Source organism: Trachymyrmex septentrionalis, unplaced genomic scaffold, assembly GCF_001594115.1.
Source record: "Trachymyrmex septentrionalis isolate Tsep2-gDNA-1 unplaced genomic scaffold, Tsep1.0 scaffold137, whole genome shotgun sequence".
In the NCBI taxonomy this organism is placed as follows: Eukaryota; Metazoa; Arthropoda; class Insecta; order Hymenoptera; family Formicidae; genus Trachymyrmex; species Trachymyrmex septentrionalis.
The window spans coordinates 342,844-356,714 of NW_017304512.1; the positions used below are offsets into that span (position 1 = coordinate 342,844).

General features: G+C 31.8%; 1 protein-coding gene across 1 annotated transcript in view; it reads left to right on the forward strand.

Moving 5' to 3' along the window:
• Positions 1-13,871, forward strand: part of LOC108757328 (potassium voltage-gated channel subfamily KQT member 1) — a 40,595-nt gene that overhangs the window by 15,167 nt on the left and 11,557 nt on the right. The window contains exons 4-10 of the mRNA XM_018501820.1: positions 1,444-1,534; positions 3,051-3,177; positions 4,542-4,717; positions 4,970-5,110; positions 6,127-6,237; positions 6,666-6,872; positions 11,240-11,481. Of these exons, the coding sequence (XP_018357322.1) occupies positions 1,444-1,534; positions 3,051-3,177; positions 4,542-4,717; positions 4,970-5,110; positions 6,127-6,237; positions 6,666-6,872; positions 11,240-11,481 (1,095 nt within the window). The remainder of the gene's footprint in view (positions 1-1,443; positions 1,535-3,050; positions 3,178-4,541; positions 4,718-4,969; positions 5,111-6,126; positions 6,238-6,665; positions 6,873-11,239; positions 11,482-13,871) is intronic.

A 13,871-nucleotide genomic window follows, 5' to 3' on the forward strand; every position in this document is an offset into this window, starting at 1 on the left:
TAAAATATAATAACATTCTCTTACAAGTTTAAGTATAAAGTTATACTTTCCCAGTAATCAGTAAAGTGTATGTCCAGTATCATGTCTGTGTAAGTTTGTCAAGTAATTTGTCAGTTTAGACTCAGGTGACACAATAGTTTAAGGAATAGTTTATTCTAGTGGAAGAATTTAAGTAATTTAAGTAACCTTAGCAGCACTTTTATTATTCAGAGTTGGAATTAACAATAAAGTAAAGTTTTAGTTCTGCTAACGCAGAAACTGAAACATCATACATAGTCAATTTGTAATATATGTAATATATAGTCAAGAAATATAATAATGTAATTTATGTCGCATTTTGATCATTGAATATTTGTTACATTATAATATGTTGGATTTGTTGTATAATATCGATAGTTTAAGCGTATTATAATTACCAATGGTATTATAATTATCACAGAAGTTTAATACTGATCTGGATTATCATTAATAAAGCTTTATTAATACAAATTTTATGCATAATATATTATGTACAATATATATGTTTTAATTATAATTTAAAACGTAACAATAAGATACGGACTTTCAATTCTTAAAACTCTTTATAAATGAAGGAATTTAAGGCTAATAAGAGTAGAGGTTAAATAAACGCAAGTTGTAATGCGATAAACTTTTTTTACTTTACGAGAAGATTGACCCTAAAATTATTGTATCTCTTTTCAGTTTATTTTGCTAAGATTATTTCTAATATCATATGTTTATGTTACCGTGATTGCATCTCATGTATTCATATGAGAAATTAGATTCCATGGTCGGTATTCAGAACGCGCTTACAACGATGTTAGCGCGCTATACTTTACATTATGCATATTATAGAAATTCGGAGATAAAAGCGCATTTTTATCGATAAAAGCGCGCTTTTATCGATAAAAACGCATTCTGAATACAGACCTATATTTATAAAGATTTAAAACTGAAAAAATATTATTTAAGAGCATCTACTTTTTTAGTGATTAAGCGTAATCAGCAAGAGCAAACGTATCAACAAATCATCCAACAATTTTATATTATTTTCAATAGTACGAAAATTATCAGCCGAAAGCTGAAGAAAGAAAATGGCAGTTGAATTTAATAAGAATCTAAAGAATTATATTTTAATTATATTAAATGTGCATTTAATTGTAACATACAGTCCATGCTTTTAATAAATCAAATCGCTACTTCAGGTGAAACTTTAAGATTGAATCATGTTTTGATTCTGTATTTGTTACATGATAGAGAGTTAGATCAAGACCCTGAAGTCGCTTTAGATGTAAATCTGATTTTAATGTACATATATGACACGCCCACGTGTTCTAATGAATTAATCTAATCAATCATTTATCTGATTGGAATTTTATAACTGTACTAGATTCTAATTAAGGTTTGCCATATACATACATCATTATATATCTTTCTTTTCAGGTTCATGGTGGTATTGGTGTGCCTCATATTTAGCGTTTTGTCAACGATAGATCAATACAGTAACTTCGCAAACGAAACTCTGTTTTGGATGGTGAGTAGCTCGTATTCATTATTAAGTACAATAATATATAGCGTATAACTGGATAGGATATTAAAAGCATCTCTGCATCAAATAATGTCAATAACACTATTTCAAGAAATACTGCAGAACTGCTAAATTAAAAGTATTCTATCGCAACCACATTGATTGTACTTTCCTTTGCCTCCAGTGCAAAGGAAAAAAAACATACGTTTGATGTATATAAAGTATGCGTACAGATTTTTAACGAACTATCTTTTATCTAAAAGTTTTTTGATTAATGTGCAATCTTTTTTTTAATATTGAAACAAATTAAACCATCCATTTGTCGCAATTGAGAATATTTGTTATACTTAATATTTCTATAGTATTTGTACATATATATTGGAATTAAAAACTCGATAAAAATATCGGTTCAAGCGTTTTGCAAATTATCTTTTTTTTTTATTTTTGTAATAGAATTTCAATTATTGTATCTCTATTATTCTTGGTGTATATTTCTGCCTATTCTATATGCTTTTCTATTCAAGCTTAAAATCCAACGTAATGTTTCTCTCTCTCTCTCTCTCGTCTCGAGGGAAGAATTAAGTGCATCTGATAGAATACCACCATTTATTTGTCATTGTACTTTCCAAGTACGAAACGTTAAATACTGAGAATGATTAGGAATTCATAAACAAAGGTTTGTAACGTTCCTTAAGAAAGTTAAAGCAAACCTCATTTAATTAGTCTTCGAAAAGAACACTTCAAATTTGTTGATTCGCCCGAGAGTAGACTTTACAACAGTTCTTGACGACAAACTTTTTCTCTTCTTTTATCACCGTCGAGGTTGCATAAATAAATTAATCCTCCCTCTCATCTTTTAAAGAGTGAAAACTCTGTGAAGGTTTACACGTCAAACTACGACTATCGTCGGTACAAATGTCGTTCATAAATCGGTATTCAATATTGTAAAAATCTTTGCTCGCGATTCTTTCTCACCTTTTTCCATGCGAACGCGAAGAAAATAAGCGTGCATAAAGCACGAAGCTCGTCAATGTTCTGTATCATAAAAGAATATAGTATAAGCCAGTTCTCAAGGATCTCGCCCACTTTGTTGCAGTTCTAACGTCGACATCCTCGTTTTTCTAGGGCATCCCGTTCATACAACAGCGTTAGTACAATCGATACAATAGCCAACTCTATTCAAGTGTTACCGCGTTCTTTGTATATTTACTTTAGAAATGAATTAGCTAACGTCTATATTAATCTATAAAATTATTCTGTTATATTTTCTCACCGACGTTGGATATATAATTGCCGATTTTGTCACGATTGCTATGAATTCAATTAAATCGATATTCATAGTCGATTCTTATATTTAAGACCTACTTAAGTATAGTCTTGAGATGTCATAAGTCGATAATAGAGCCGTATTAGCATCTTAAGACTTTACATAAGACAGTTTTAAAACAATAACCGATTACGAGTACCGGCTTTAGTATCAAGTTCAAGGTTGGGAGATCACTTACACTTCATTACTATTCAGGAAATATGTCTCGTGGTGTTCTTTGGAGTTGAATATTTGGTTCGATTATGGAGCGCGGGCTGCAGATCGAAGTATATGGGCTGCTGTGGACGGCTACGATTCATACGGAAACCGATTTGTATCATAGGTGAGTTGTTGCTCGTTTTCTCCTAACAATGAGCCACGACACGGCCAAACCTTAATACAGCCAAAATTAATCTGATATTTGCATTGTTCGATTGACGCAAAATAGGATCTTGATAATCGTCCCTTTGTTTCGTATTGTTTGCAGTATGGGATCGTTTGTGACCGTTGCTATTGACCAACTTTGTGATATTAAACGCTGGCCTTAATATCGAATCCATTTTACTAAAATCAAGATTGGCGCTTTGTATCGCAATCATCATTCTGTCAGACGCGTTTTACAAATGAAACACATGTGAACATTGAAATTTCTCCCTTAATTGAAGACTCGCCTAAAATTGATTACCTAGTTTCTATTTCGTAAACTTTGTTATTACGTTGACAACAAATGCGTGATTGAAAGCTTAACAGTAAAAACAGAAAGAATAAAATAAACGAGTTTATTTTTTTTTTCCTAATATTATCTGAAAAGCGAACTGCTGATCCAATCAATTTCCGTATATATTAATTGTATAAATTTAATTATCTCTATGTTTGTAGATATTATCAGAATTATTAAAGATTATATCAGAACAAGACTTTCGCCATCTAAATTTCCTTATTATTATCCAATAATTCGTGTATCTGCAATTTGCGGTAAATCAATTTGAATTAGTTGTGTTTTTTCGAAACTGAAGATACGGTAGTGTCTCGGCGCTAAATTTATTTTACGTGGTTTATTGTTGTCTGCGTGATAAGTAGAACCTGCCGGATTAAGTATTTATGTTTTTTTTTTATCTCGCGCATATCTTTTCTCCAGCAGTAATCTCAAATAATTGAGAGAGAGAATGTACCGTATTTTACTTTATTTCGTCTGTAAATGCAGAACAGTAAATGTCCGCAATGTAGAAAATGGAATATTATTATTAACAGGCCAGCCGCAGAATTGCTGAGATTACATCTATTCCAGCAATTTCATAACGCGTGATGGAAAGAGAATTGTTTTTAATCGTTAACAATGTACATTGTCGACGTATCTTGCAGATAAATAGTAACGCCGGATAAGACATTAATCGGATTACACGCTTTACATATATTAATTGCTGCCGATTATATGCATACTTAATCGATATCCAAAAATTATTTATTTTAATACATATATATTATACATATTAGAATAAATATGTGTATTTTGTAAATGAGTGTGTATTAAGATAAATAGATATTGCGTGTGCATGTGTGTATTATACTATATTTAATCGACATAACAATATAAAGATTACCCTATTTATAATGATATACATATATTAGATACGTTCGCGAATTTATCGCGATTGTGTTTTTTTTTTGTATTTATCATAAGGTACTCTTTTCATTTTTTCTTTTCAGATTTAATTGTCGTAGTAGCGTCCATGGTAGTCTTGTCAGTAGGAAGCAATGGTCAGGTATTCGCCACTTCTGCCATCAGAGGCATTCGGTTTTTGCAGATTCTGCGAATGCTTCACGTCGATCGTCAAGGTGGTACGTGGCGGCTTCTGGGTTCCGTGGTTTTCATACATCGTCAGGTATATCACCAATTATCGCGAATATATCTCGAAAATTGCCAAAATACGCAAGAAGTTGATCTTAGCAATGACTTTAAGTTAACTATTTGTAAGCAGGGAAGTGTATACCTGTGTGTAAACACCTTTGTGGGGATGGAAATATATAACAATTTCTACATTTATGTACATTTTACAAAAAGATACAAACATACTCACATGAAATTTTGGTATTAATAGTTGCAAGAGACATTTTTTATTTTTCTTATTCAACAGGAGTTGATTACAACACTGTACATTGGATTCCTAGGCCTCATTTTCAGCAGCTATTTCGTATATCTTGCCGAAAAAGATGCAGTTGGACCGGACGGCAAAACAGACTTCGCGAGTTACGCCGATGCGCTTTGGTGGGGAGTGGTGAGTCCGTCTCTTGTTACTGATTATTTTAACGATTTGTGTATTTTCTATAACATCTCTCTACATTTACATGTTTTATTTATTTGTAATTTTAATATAAAATGTAGAGAGACTTCTAAATAACTTGTACGAATCAATTATACGTTTTATTTCTGTTTTTTTTTTAATTATAAATGTTGTATTTTTAAATTATATATCTTTCCCTTTCTACGCTAACTTCATTATCTAATTGCAAATCTATGTGTTTTTACTCGTACTTGATAATTAAAAAATCGATATGAATAGATTTTGTATTATTTCCTGCCAAATCATTAAAAGTGCAATTTAAATGTAAGAATAAAATGTAATAAATCAATTCTATGAAAGAAAACGATGTAAAAACGAATGTGTGATTTATTAGTCATGTAAAAAATTGTGGAAATAATTCAAGAACGATAATGTGATGACGGATTATTTTTTTTAAACAACTTTAACGATTCGCAATTTACTGGTGATAGAGAACGAGGCATAACTGTCATAGTTATAGAATTATAGATGTAAGGTAAGACAGAGAAAAACGTATACGTAATACGTAACACAATAGCTTTTTTATGCCTACGTATAAGTTTTTCTCTGCTTAACCTTATAACTACGACAGTTACGTGTCGTTCTCTACTATCACTTTAACCATAGTGGAAGTATATTTTCACCATGATTATAATGATACATTTCAACGAACAAAGCGATATGAATTGATGTCGATGTCGATATTGATATCAATGCTTGCATTGCGTCGCAATGCAAATTGCAGCACTATTTATACATGCAGCACAAATTGCTTATTGGGGTGTAATATATGCTAATTAATAGGTATAATTAATTATATTTTGCGGGTTTACAAATTATGTCAATGGTGTGTCATGCGGTAAAACTCTTCACATTAAATTCATCGTCAATATCATTATGAATGTGACATTGTGTGTACAGTGTAATTCCATATATATTAAGAGTATTTGACGTTTTTCGATATATTACAGATCACAGTAACAACGATAGGTTACGGTGATACAGTCCCGCAAACGTGGATGGGAAAAATAGTGGCCTCATGTTTCAGCGTGTTTGCTATATCCTTTTTCGCACTTCCAGCAGTAAGTACATTACTACAAAGAATTGTTCTCTTTTTCTTTTATAATATACAGAATGCCTTGTACTTACAGTTACTTGTTGTTTATAGATTCTTTAACTAATATATCGAATCAATCTCCCGTAATTAATATCTTTGCAGTCAAATCATAAATTTGAAGTTAATTCAAATTTATTAAAAATTAAGAAATATGAATCTTTTATGTTGTATTTGTTTTCTTTTTGAATATACGAATTCTCAAGGATTCTATCTTGCATCGCTTGTAATTCGTAAGCTACAAGTTTTACGATATTTTTGGAAAGGAAATATTGACTGAAGAACTCAAACTTCAATTTTGTATTTGTCTATCTCTGTACAAGAAATCGAAACAATTGAGCACGATCAGACTGTTATTGTGTCTCGTGAATTGGTGTTTTCGCATTTCTTTTTCAGGGTATTCTAGGTTCCGGCTTCGCGCTGAAGGTACAACAAAAGCAACGGCAAAAGCACTTCAATCGGCAAATACCAGCTGCTGCGATGTTGATACAGTGCCTATGGAGGTGTTACGCCGCCGATAAGGCCATCAACAGCGTCGCTACGTGGAATATCTACATCAAGGATCCGTCGCCGGCCGGTCAGCCGTCAACGCCCTTGGGCAAGGTAAAGTTTCTCATTTGCTAGTTTAGCGAAAATCGAAGCGCCATAGCCGTATTTTAGCTGTTGACTGTTGATGTTCTTAGCTGCTTACACAATGTTCTTGAACGTTCTAACTGACCGAGTGCCGCGAGCGATTACTACGTGACATTTACATGTCAAGACAGACGCTAATCCGTTGCGAATCACGTAATCACCTTATTGAAATAGGCGCGAAAAATGTTTTTTCCCCAGTCTCTTCACCCGTCCAATCTTGTTCGCGATTCGGTCGATGCGCGCGCGCAGCCGAGAACGCTAATGGATCTGGAATTACACTGATATCGTATCCACGTTAATTGCTGCCACGATCTCTCGACTTTTACCGCGATTGCGTTTCCACGCGCGAGTGGATTGTCAACTAATACCGTTGAGTCGCAGGGGACTTGGTCGTTATGCTCTAAGCGGATTGTGAGAAATCAAAAATTTGCTTTGTGTCGATTTATCGCGCAAATAAACGTGAAACAACTTGAAAGTATAACGAGAAAAAGATTGTTTTTTAAAATTTATAACTTATATATAAATTATTGAATGTTTCGTTAAAAGTGAATGAGTTATTATTATATTGGGCCTTACGCTGTATAATCGAATCCAAATTCAACAATTAGGCAAGTTCTAGTGAGATAAAGATTTTTTTATTTTTTGTTAAAAGTAATGAAACATTTTGAATTACCGGTTTGGTATTAATGTTTTTAATTAGTTTTAATTGATTTAAATAAATTATACTAATCAATATTTATAAATTATCAAATTTTAAATATACGTAGAAATACCAGATTGTCATGAAAATGAGAGATTAACGTATTTGCTTAAAACACTTAAGATTAAATTAAATTCTTCACGTTTTCAGACCCGAAAAATTTCTGAATTTAACGTATAAGGATGGGATTCGCGAAGGAATTTCGCTGTCTAATATTATTTTTTATTAATTATTTACCACTCTAATAAATCCCAGTATTGTGTAATAGCGACAACTATGTGTGACGGCCATGTACTTTTACATTATTACTTGTCCGATGATAATTTGGCAGTGGATGGATGCAAGCGGAGAATGCGAATTTTTTGCTCGATGTTTTCAATGTGCCGTTATTTACCGCTGAAATCCGAATGATTTTGTTTTCTCCTTCTGTTGCTAGTCACATACGTGTGTTTATGTAATTAAAGATGCGCTAGAGGCTTCTGTACATTATCCCTCCTTACATACGAAATAATGAAAGTTACGCTTTTGTTATTCATTAGTTTAATTTGTTTGTTTAATTTTATTATGTAGTACATATCATGGACAATCTCTTTAACGAAATGTTTGTTAATGGATTGACTTTGAATATGTATATACCTTACAGTTTCAATAATAACATCGTTTATTAGTTGGAATGCTGAGCACATAAAATGTATGCAGATATCCATTAGAATACTTTAACGTTTATTTTACATTCGTTTTTGAACGTAGTTTTTTTCATATAAAATTGTCAGTTAATTTCATAAAATACCAGTCAGCAAACTTTTGATATTCACATAGTCATACATTCGGACTCTATAACTTTATATCTTTATTTTTTTAGTTACTATATAAATTGCAAATGTCATTGCTTCAACAATACATCGATTGACTCGCCGTGCTACGCAGATACAAATTTCATAAAAAATCAGTCAACGAATTTTATCATCAGCGAATTTTATCATCTATCTTCGTAACATTCTTTTTTTTTTAATTAAATTTATATTTTAAACGCAATCGCTTGAGAACTGCAGTAGTTGTCATCCTTGGATAAATTGCTTTTAAACATGAATCAAATAACGGATGCGGTATTTTTTAGCATTGCATTTGATTTTTCCGTACAAGGCTATTTGATTTTCATTTTACTCGCAATTATTATGGCTAGTTCCATTTTTGTATCTGTGTATAAAGTTAGAAAAACTTGCCATAAAAATTGCTTATTCAATGGGAAATGTATATATACATATTTTTGAGACATATGTTTACAGCTACTACAATATTAATTTAATGATACATTCCTCAACAAGAAAGTTCGCAAGAAAATCGAATGGAATAAAACAGTTTATCGGCACATTTCAAGTGTACGCTCAATTAACACGAAACGGTTAATTTCATAGGAACGGTATCTCCATTTTGCATCTGCTGCCAAAATTTTCAATCTCCGTTTCTTTCAAAACTGCGCAGATACTATACGTACGCGCGCGAGCATCGATTTTGCGTATTTAAAAGAAATAGAAAGAACGCTCAGTGATAATTTAACAATGATAAAATATACCTTAAATATATTTCAGTTGATTTGTGTAAAGAAGATGGTATGTAAAAAAAAATGGTTTATATTTATTTTCATTCTTACTCTCTTTTGCATGTTTATTTTTTTCTGAACTTTTTATCACATTTCTTTACACGTTTCTGTTACACGACGTGAAATGCCTTATTTTTTATATTATGTAAGTCGGGATCACTGCATTCACCTGCTGAATGTAAAATAAAATACAGCATATTAAAAAATACATATTTACATAATGTAGAATGTAGTACATGAAAAAAAATATATTTCATATTGCTATTACGGGAACCGTACTTTCTTGCTGCACGCTTAATTGTAATAAAGACATCAAGTCTGCGCAAATGTGCCATCGTGGTTGCATTTAGTATTTAATCCTCAGAACGTAATATTGATTTACGGAACTATCATATACGACTATACGAACTTCTCCAAATAATAATTATCATTTTTCCTATTTTAACAAATTATTTTCCTATTGAAATGAATTTTTATTTTATTTTTATTCGCTACATTATCCCGAATAATTTAGAATTAAAATCGAGATTTTTTACTTTTACTTTTTTTGTTATAGCTGAAAGGAAATTGTAGCGGCAATTCGTTAAATAATTATTACTTAATATTCAGTACAATAAGAAGTTCATATCCTGAGACTTTTGCATGTTTATTTTTCCCTAAACTTTTTATCACATTTCTTTACACGTTTCTATTACAAGACATGAAATGTCTTATTTTTTATATTATGTAAGTCGAGATCACTGTACTCACCTGCTGAATGTAAAATATAGCATATTAAAAAATATATATTTCACATTGCTACCACAAGAATCGAAATTTGCGTCGGGAATTTGGATTTGAATATTCATCGTTATTAAAGATTTTCGAATTTTCAAGCGAAAAAGGAAATAACAACAACTTTTACGAAACCATTACGCTTATTAAATTTAATGTTGTACGAACTGTCCATTTATTTGAAATATCATTGCTTTTTCTTTTTAATATTGAAACTGTAAATTCCAACTAAGATACTGAATTTTTTGTTTTTTTTTTTTAACTAACGAGGCAATCTACCTGCGCGTTCGTACAAGTTACTTTTCGAACGAACGAGGCTTTGCGTAAGCTTCTTAAAGTTTTTGCTTATGAAGAAACAATGTAATCGTTTATTTAATCGTGTTTACGTATTCCCAGCTTATGTATGTGTATTCTTATATTCTATATATAATATATTCTTTTTCTCTAAAGATAGTGATTAGTGTCTCGTGGAAAGCAACTTCACATTACTTAGAGATATTTTATAACATGCATGAGCCTGAATTACGTACATATATATGTATATATATGTATGTATATATATGTGTATGCCTACATATTACTTCTTGTCTCCGCATCTTCAGAGGACTTGAAATCTTGCTCGCGAATTCATGACATAAAAATGGGAACTTACGTCGGCCGTGTAGCTTGACAATTCTTTGTACGAAAAATGTACAGTATTACGGAGAGATTTCGAATGCTTAAAAATGTGTTTAATGTCAAGATACTACTCTTAGAACGTTTACGCAAATGTATTTCAAAAAGAATAGATTTCTCCTGAATAAAAGACGCATATCCACGTAGAACGTTTTCGTCGGTATTATTAGTATGATTTATCCAAGTATTTTAAAAAATGTTCTGTAATTAAAATAAAGTCCTGAGAAGAAAAATTTATTATATGTAACATGCTCGGCATATTTGTGCGCTTGGAATTTTGTTATATATGGATTGAGTTGTTTTTTTGAAGCTGAAAGGATGTCATAAACGACATAGGCTTGCGATCGACGTAATTTTCCATAGATCGCTTTCTGAGCATTTCATGGAAGAAATCGTTGCTGTTGTACATATTTTCCGCAAAATAACGACGATGACGTTGATGATGGGCTCATCAATTTGAGAAAGATAAATAAAAAAAAAAAATAAGAAAAGAAAGAAAGAGAGAGAAAGGGGCCGAGTGTCTGGCCAGTAGGGATAGTGCATGTTGTGTTCGATGTGTGTTGTAATGGGAGGGCACCGGGGGTTCAGTCTCTGATGATCCAGGTGGCAAAGAAGGCGAGTGTGCTGAAGAGGCGGAAATCGCGGAACCGAATGGACGTCCAGCAGCAGCAACAGCCGGCTCTGCCGCCCGTCACGATATCGGGTGGCATATCAGCTGGTGCTGGGACTGGCCTGAACGACAATCAACGTCTTGAGAACGAGGGCGATGTAGTTTTTTACATGGAGGAGCCCAAGGTGGGCACGCCGAATCGTGCCAGACGTGACAATCGGTGAGAGACATCTAATAAATTTTTATGTTGAGAGAGAGAGAGAGAGAGAGAGAGAGAGAGAGATATGCGTTGGGATATTATCCATAATAAAGAAGAAGATTATTTCAATCCTGATCAGTTTTGTTTACGTTACATTGCATTGTATTGCATACAATGTATTAATTTCAAGTACAAAATTTGCCATAACCGCGCGAATTTCACATCGTCACCTTTAACATATCTAAGTCCGTTTCTTCGAGCGGAAGAGTCGCTTGGAAGACTTGCCTTTCAGCTCAGTAAATACGACGGTGAGAAGACGAAGCTGATACCATGAAATTGGCGAACTTATTTCCGAATCTCGCTGACGCCGTCGTGTGACATCGAGTGAAAAGTGTACCGAGATGTTCTGGGACTTCTTGAATGCGAGTAATTGCGCGCTGATCCTCAAAAGCGAGAATATAGTCGTTGATGTATTAAGGGTTTTCTTACAATTATCGCTTTAAATTCAAAATTTCTCAAGTGATGTGTATCATTTTAATCAAACAATATATTGATTTTTCTTATAAATCGCTTACTTTTTTCGATAATTTAAAAATTAATCGGTCTTCCACTAAAATCAAAATTTATTTGGATGCTTTGGCAAAAAGTGTTTAGAATCTAATACATTAAACTCTTTGAGGAAAATATAATCCTTAGTTTGTATTATGTGTTACGTTTCATAATATATTATATGCTACTTTCAGTATGTTGAAAATTCTAATCCACATCATACTCGCGGAATAAACATTTGGAGTACAGTTATATGACATAAATTGTTCACAAACTAAAAAATTGCAATATTCACAAATTATTTACAAATATCACTTTATATTTGTATATCAATATTAATGTTTTTCAGCAACGTACACAGGCAACACTGTGTAACAGTGTACGATTCCGTGTTTTCTAATTATGACACAAGTCGACACAACCATATACAGTTAAAATGTTGCGTTCGACTATCGTTTTTTTATATCACTTTACAAATATCAAATTTTTACATTTCATTTATTTTTCTAAAAGTAATGAAAAATTTCGAGATTACATTCGACATATATTCGGATATAGATGTATTATATGAAATATAATTTTCATTTTAGTTTTCATTTAAATAAAATAAAAAAGCTAAGCAATATTTTAACTACAAATCGATATTACTGCATCATGCAGTGTATGATTGTTGCTAAAAAGCTCTGTTGCTAAAAAGCATCTATTATTTGATGTTTATATATTAATTATTAATACGAGTATATTCGATAACTAATTGAAAACATCAGAATATATTTATTGACAAAGAATCAAATTTCCAAATAATACTGATACAATAATGGTAATTTGACGAGGCATATCATCGATATATTACATACAAATGTCATTAGATATCTTTTATCAGTTTTCGAACGCATCAATTAATCGATTTGTTCAAAGTTGAAAGATATCGGATGATATTCATATGTAATTTGTCTATGAAGAATCGTGAATTACTGAAGCATATAACTCCGGCAAATACGCTGCGCTGGGATTTATGTCGCAGAAGTAAAAAAAAAATAGAAAGAGTGAGAGTAATTTTCCCATAACTACTCTGTTACATTATGTTAAATTAATATTGTGTTAATGATTTCAGTTTCTTACTGTTAATATTAATGAAATTATTGTGAATTGAATCGATTTATCACTGTAATAAGTAACGCCATCATAAATTATAATTTACATAAAATAAAACTTTATGTAGGGCGCGTTATTATTGTAGGGCGCGTAAAAGACTTGGTGATTATTTTGTGATACATACGTGTAGTGGAATAGTAAAGCATGTTGTGTAGCAAAATACAAGTGCTTTGCTATCGTATTCTTTGTTTAGTTTGTTGTTTTGTGTATCCCACCTGTTTGGGATATACGGCATTTTTAGCGAGCGGGATTTATGCCCACAGCATACAAAGTGCGCAGATTGAATTCAGTGCACTAAATGCAATGAACACATTATATGAAATATGTACCTCATGTCATAACACTTGTAATATATGTAGGAAGATTGTAATTATTATTTATTACTTTATATACATATTTGCCATTCTTATTCTTTCATAAAACTTTATAAACACATTTTATAAGTTATTGTATCATTATACGTCTTGTTTATATGCATTATTTGTAAATTTTTCATGAGTCGTGCATACCTCCTCTTTCCTCTATAAGTAGCCCATCTCTATGGAATATACGGCAAAAATTTCAAAAAGTACGGCAAGGGTTTCAAAAAGTTTATTTTTTGAATATGAAAAAGAAATATTCCGGATTTCTAATATTTTTTTCATAGTAATAGACAGTAGAAAGTTTTTACTGATACAGTTTGTTTACTCTATAAACATAGTAAATAC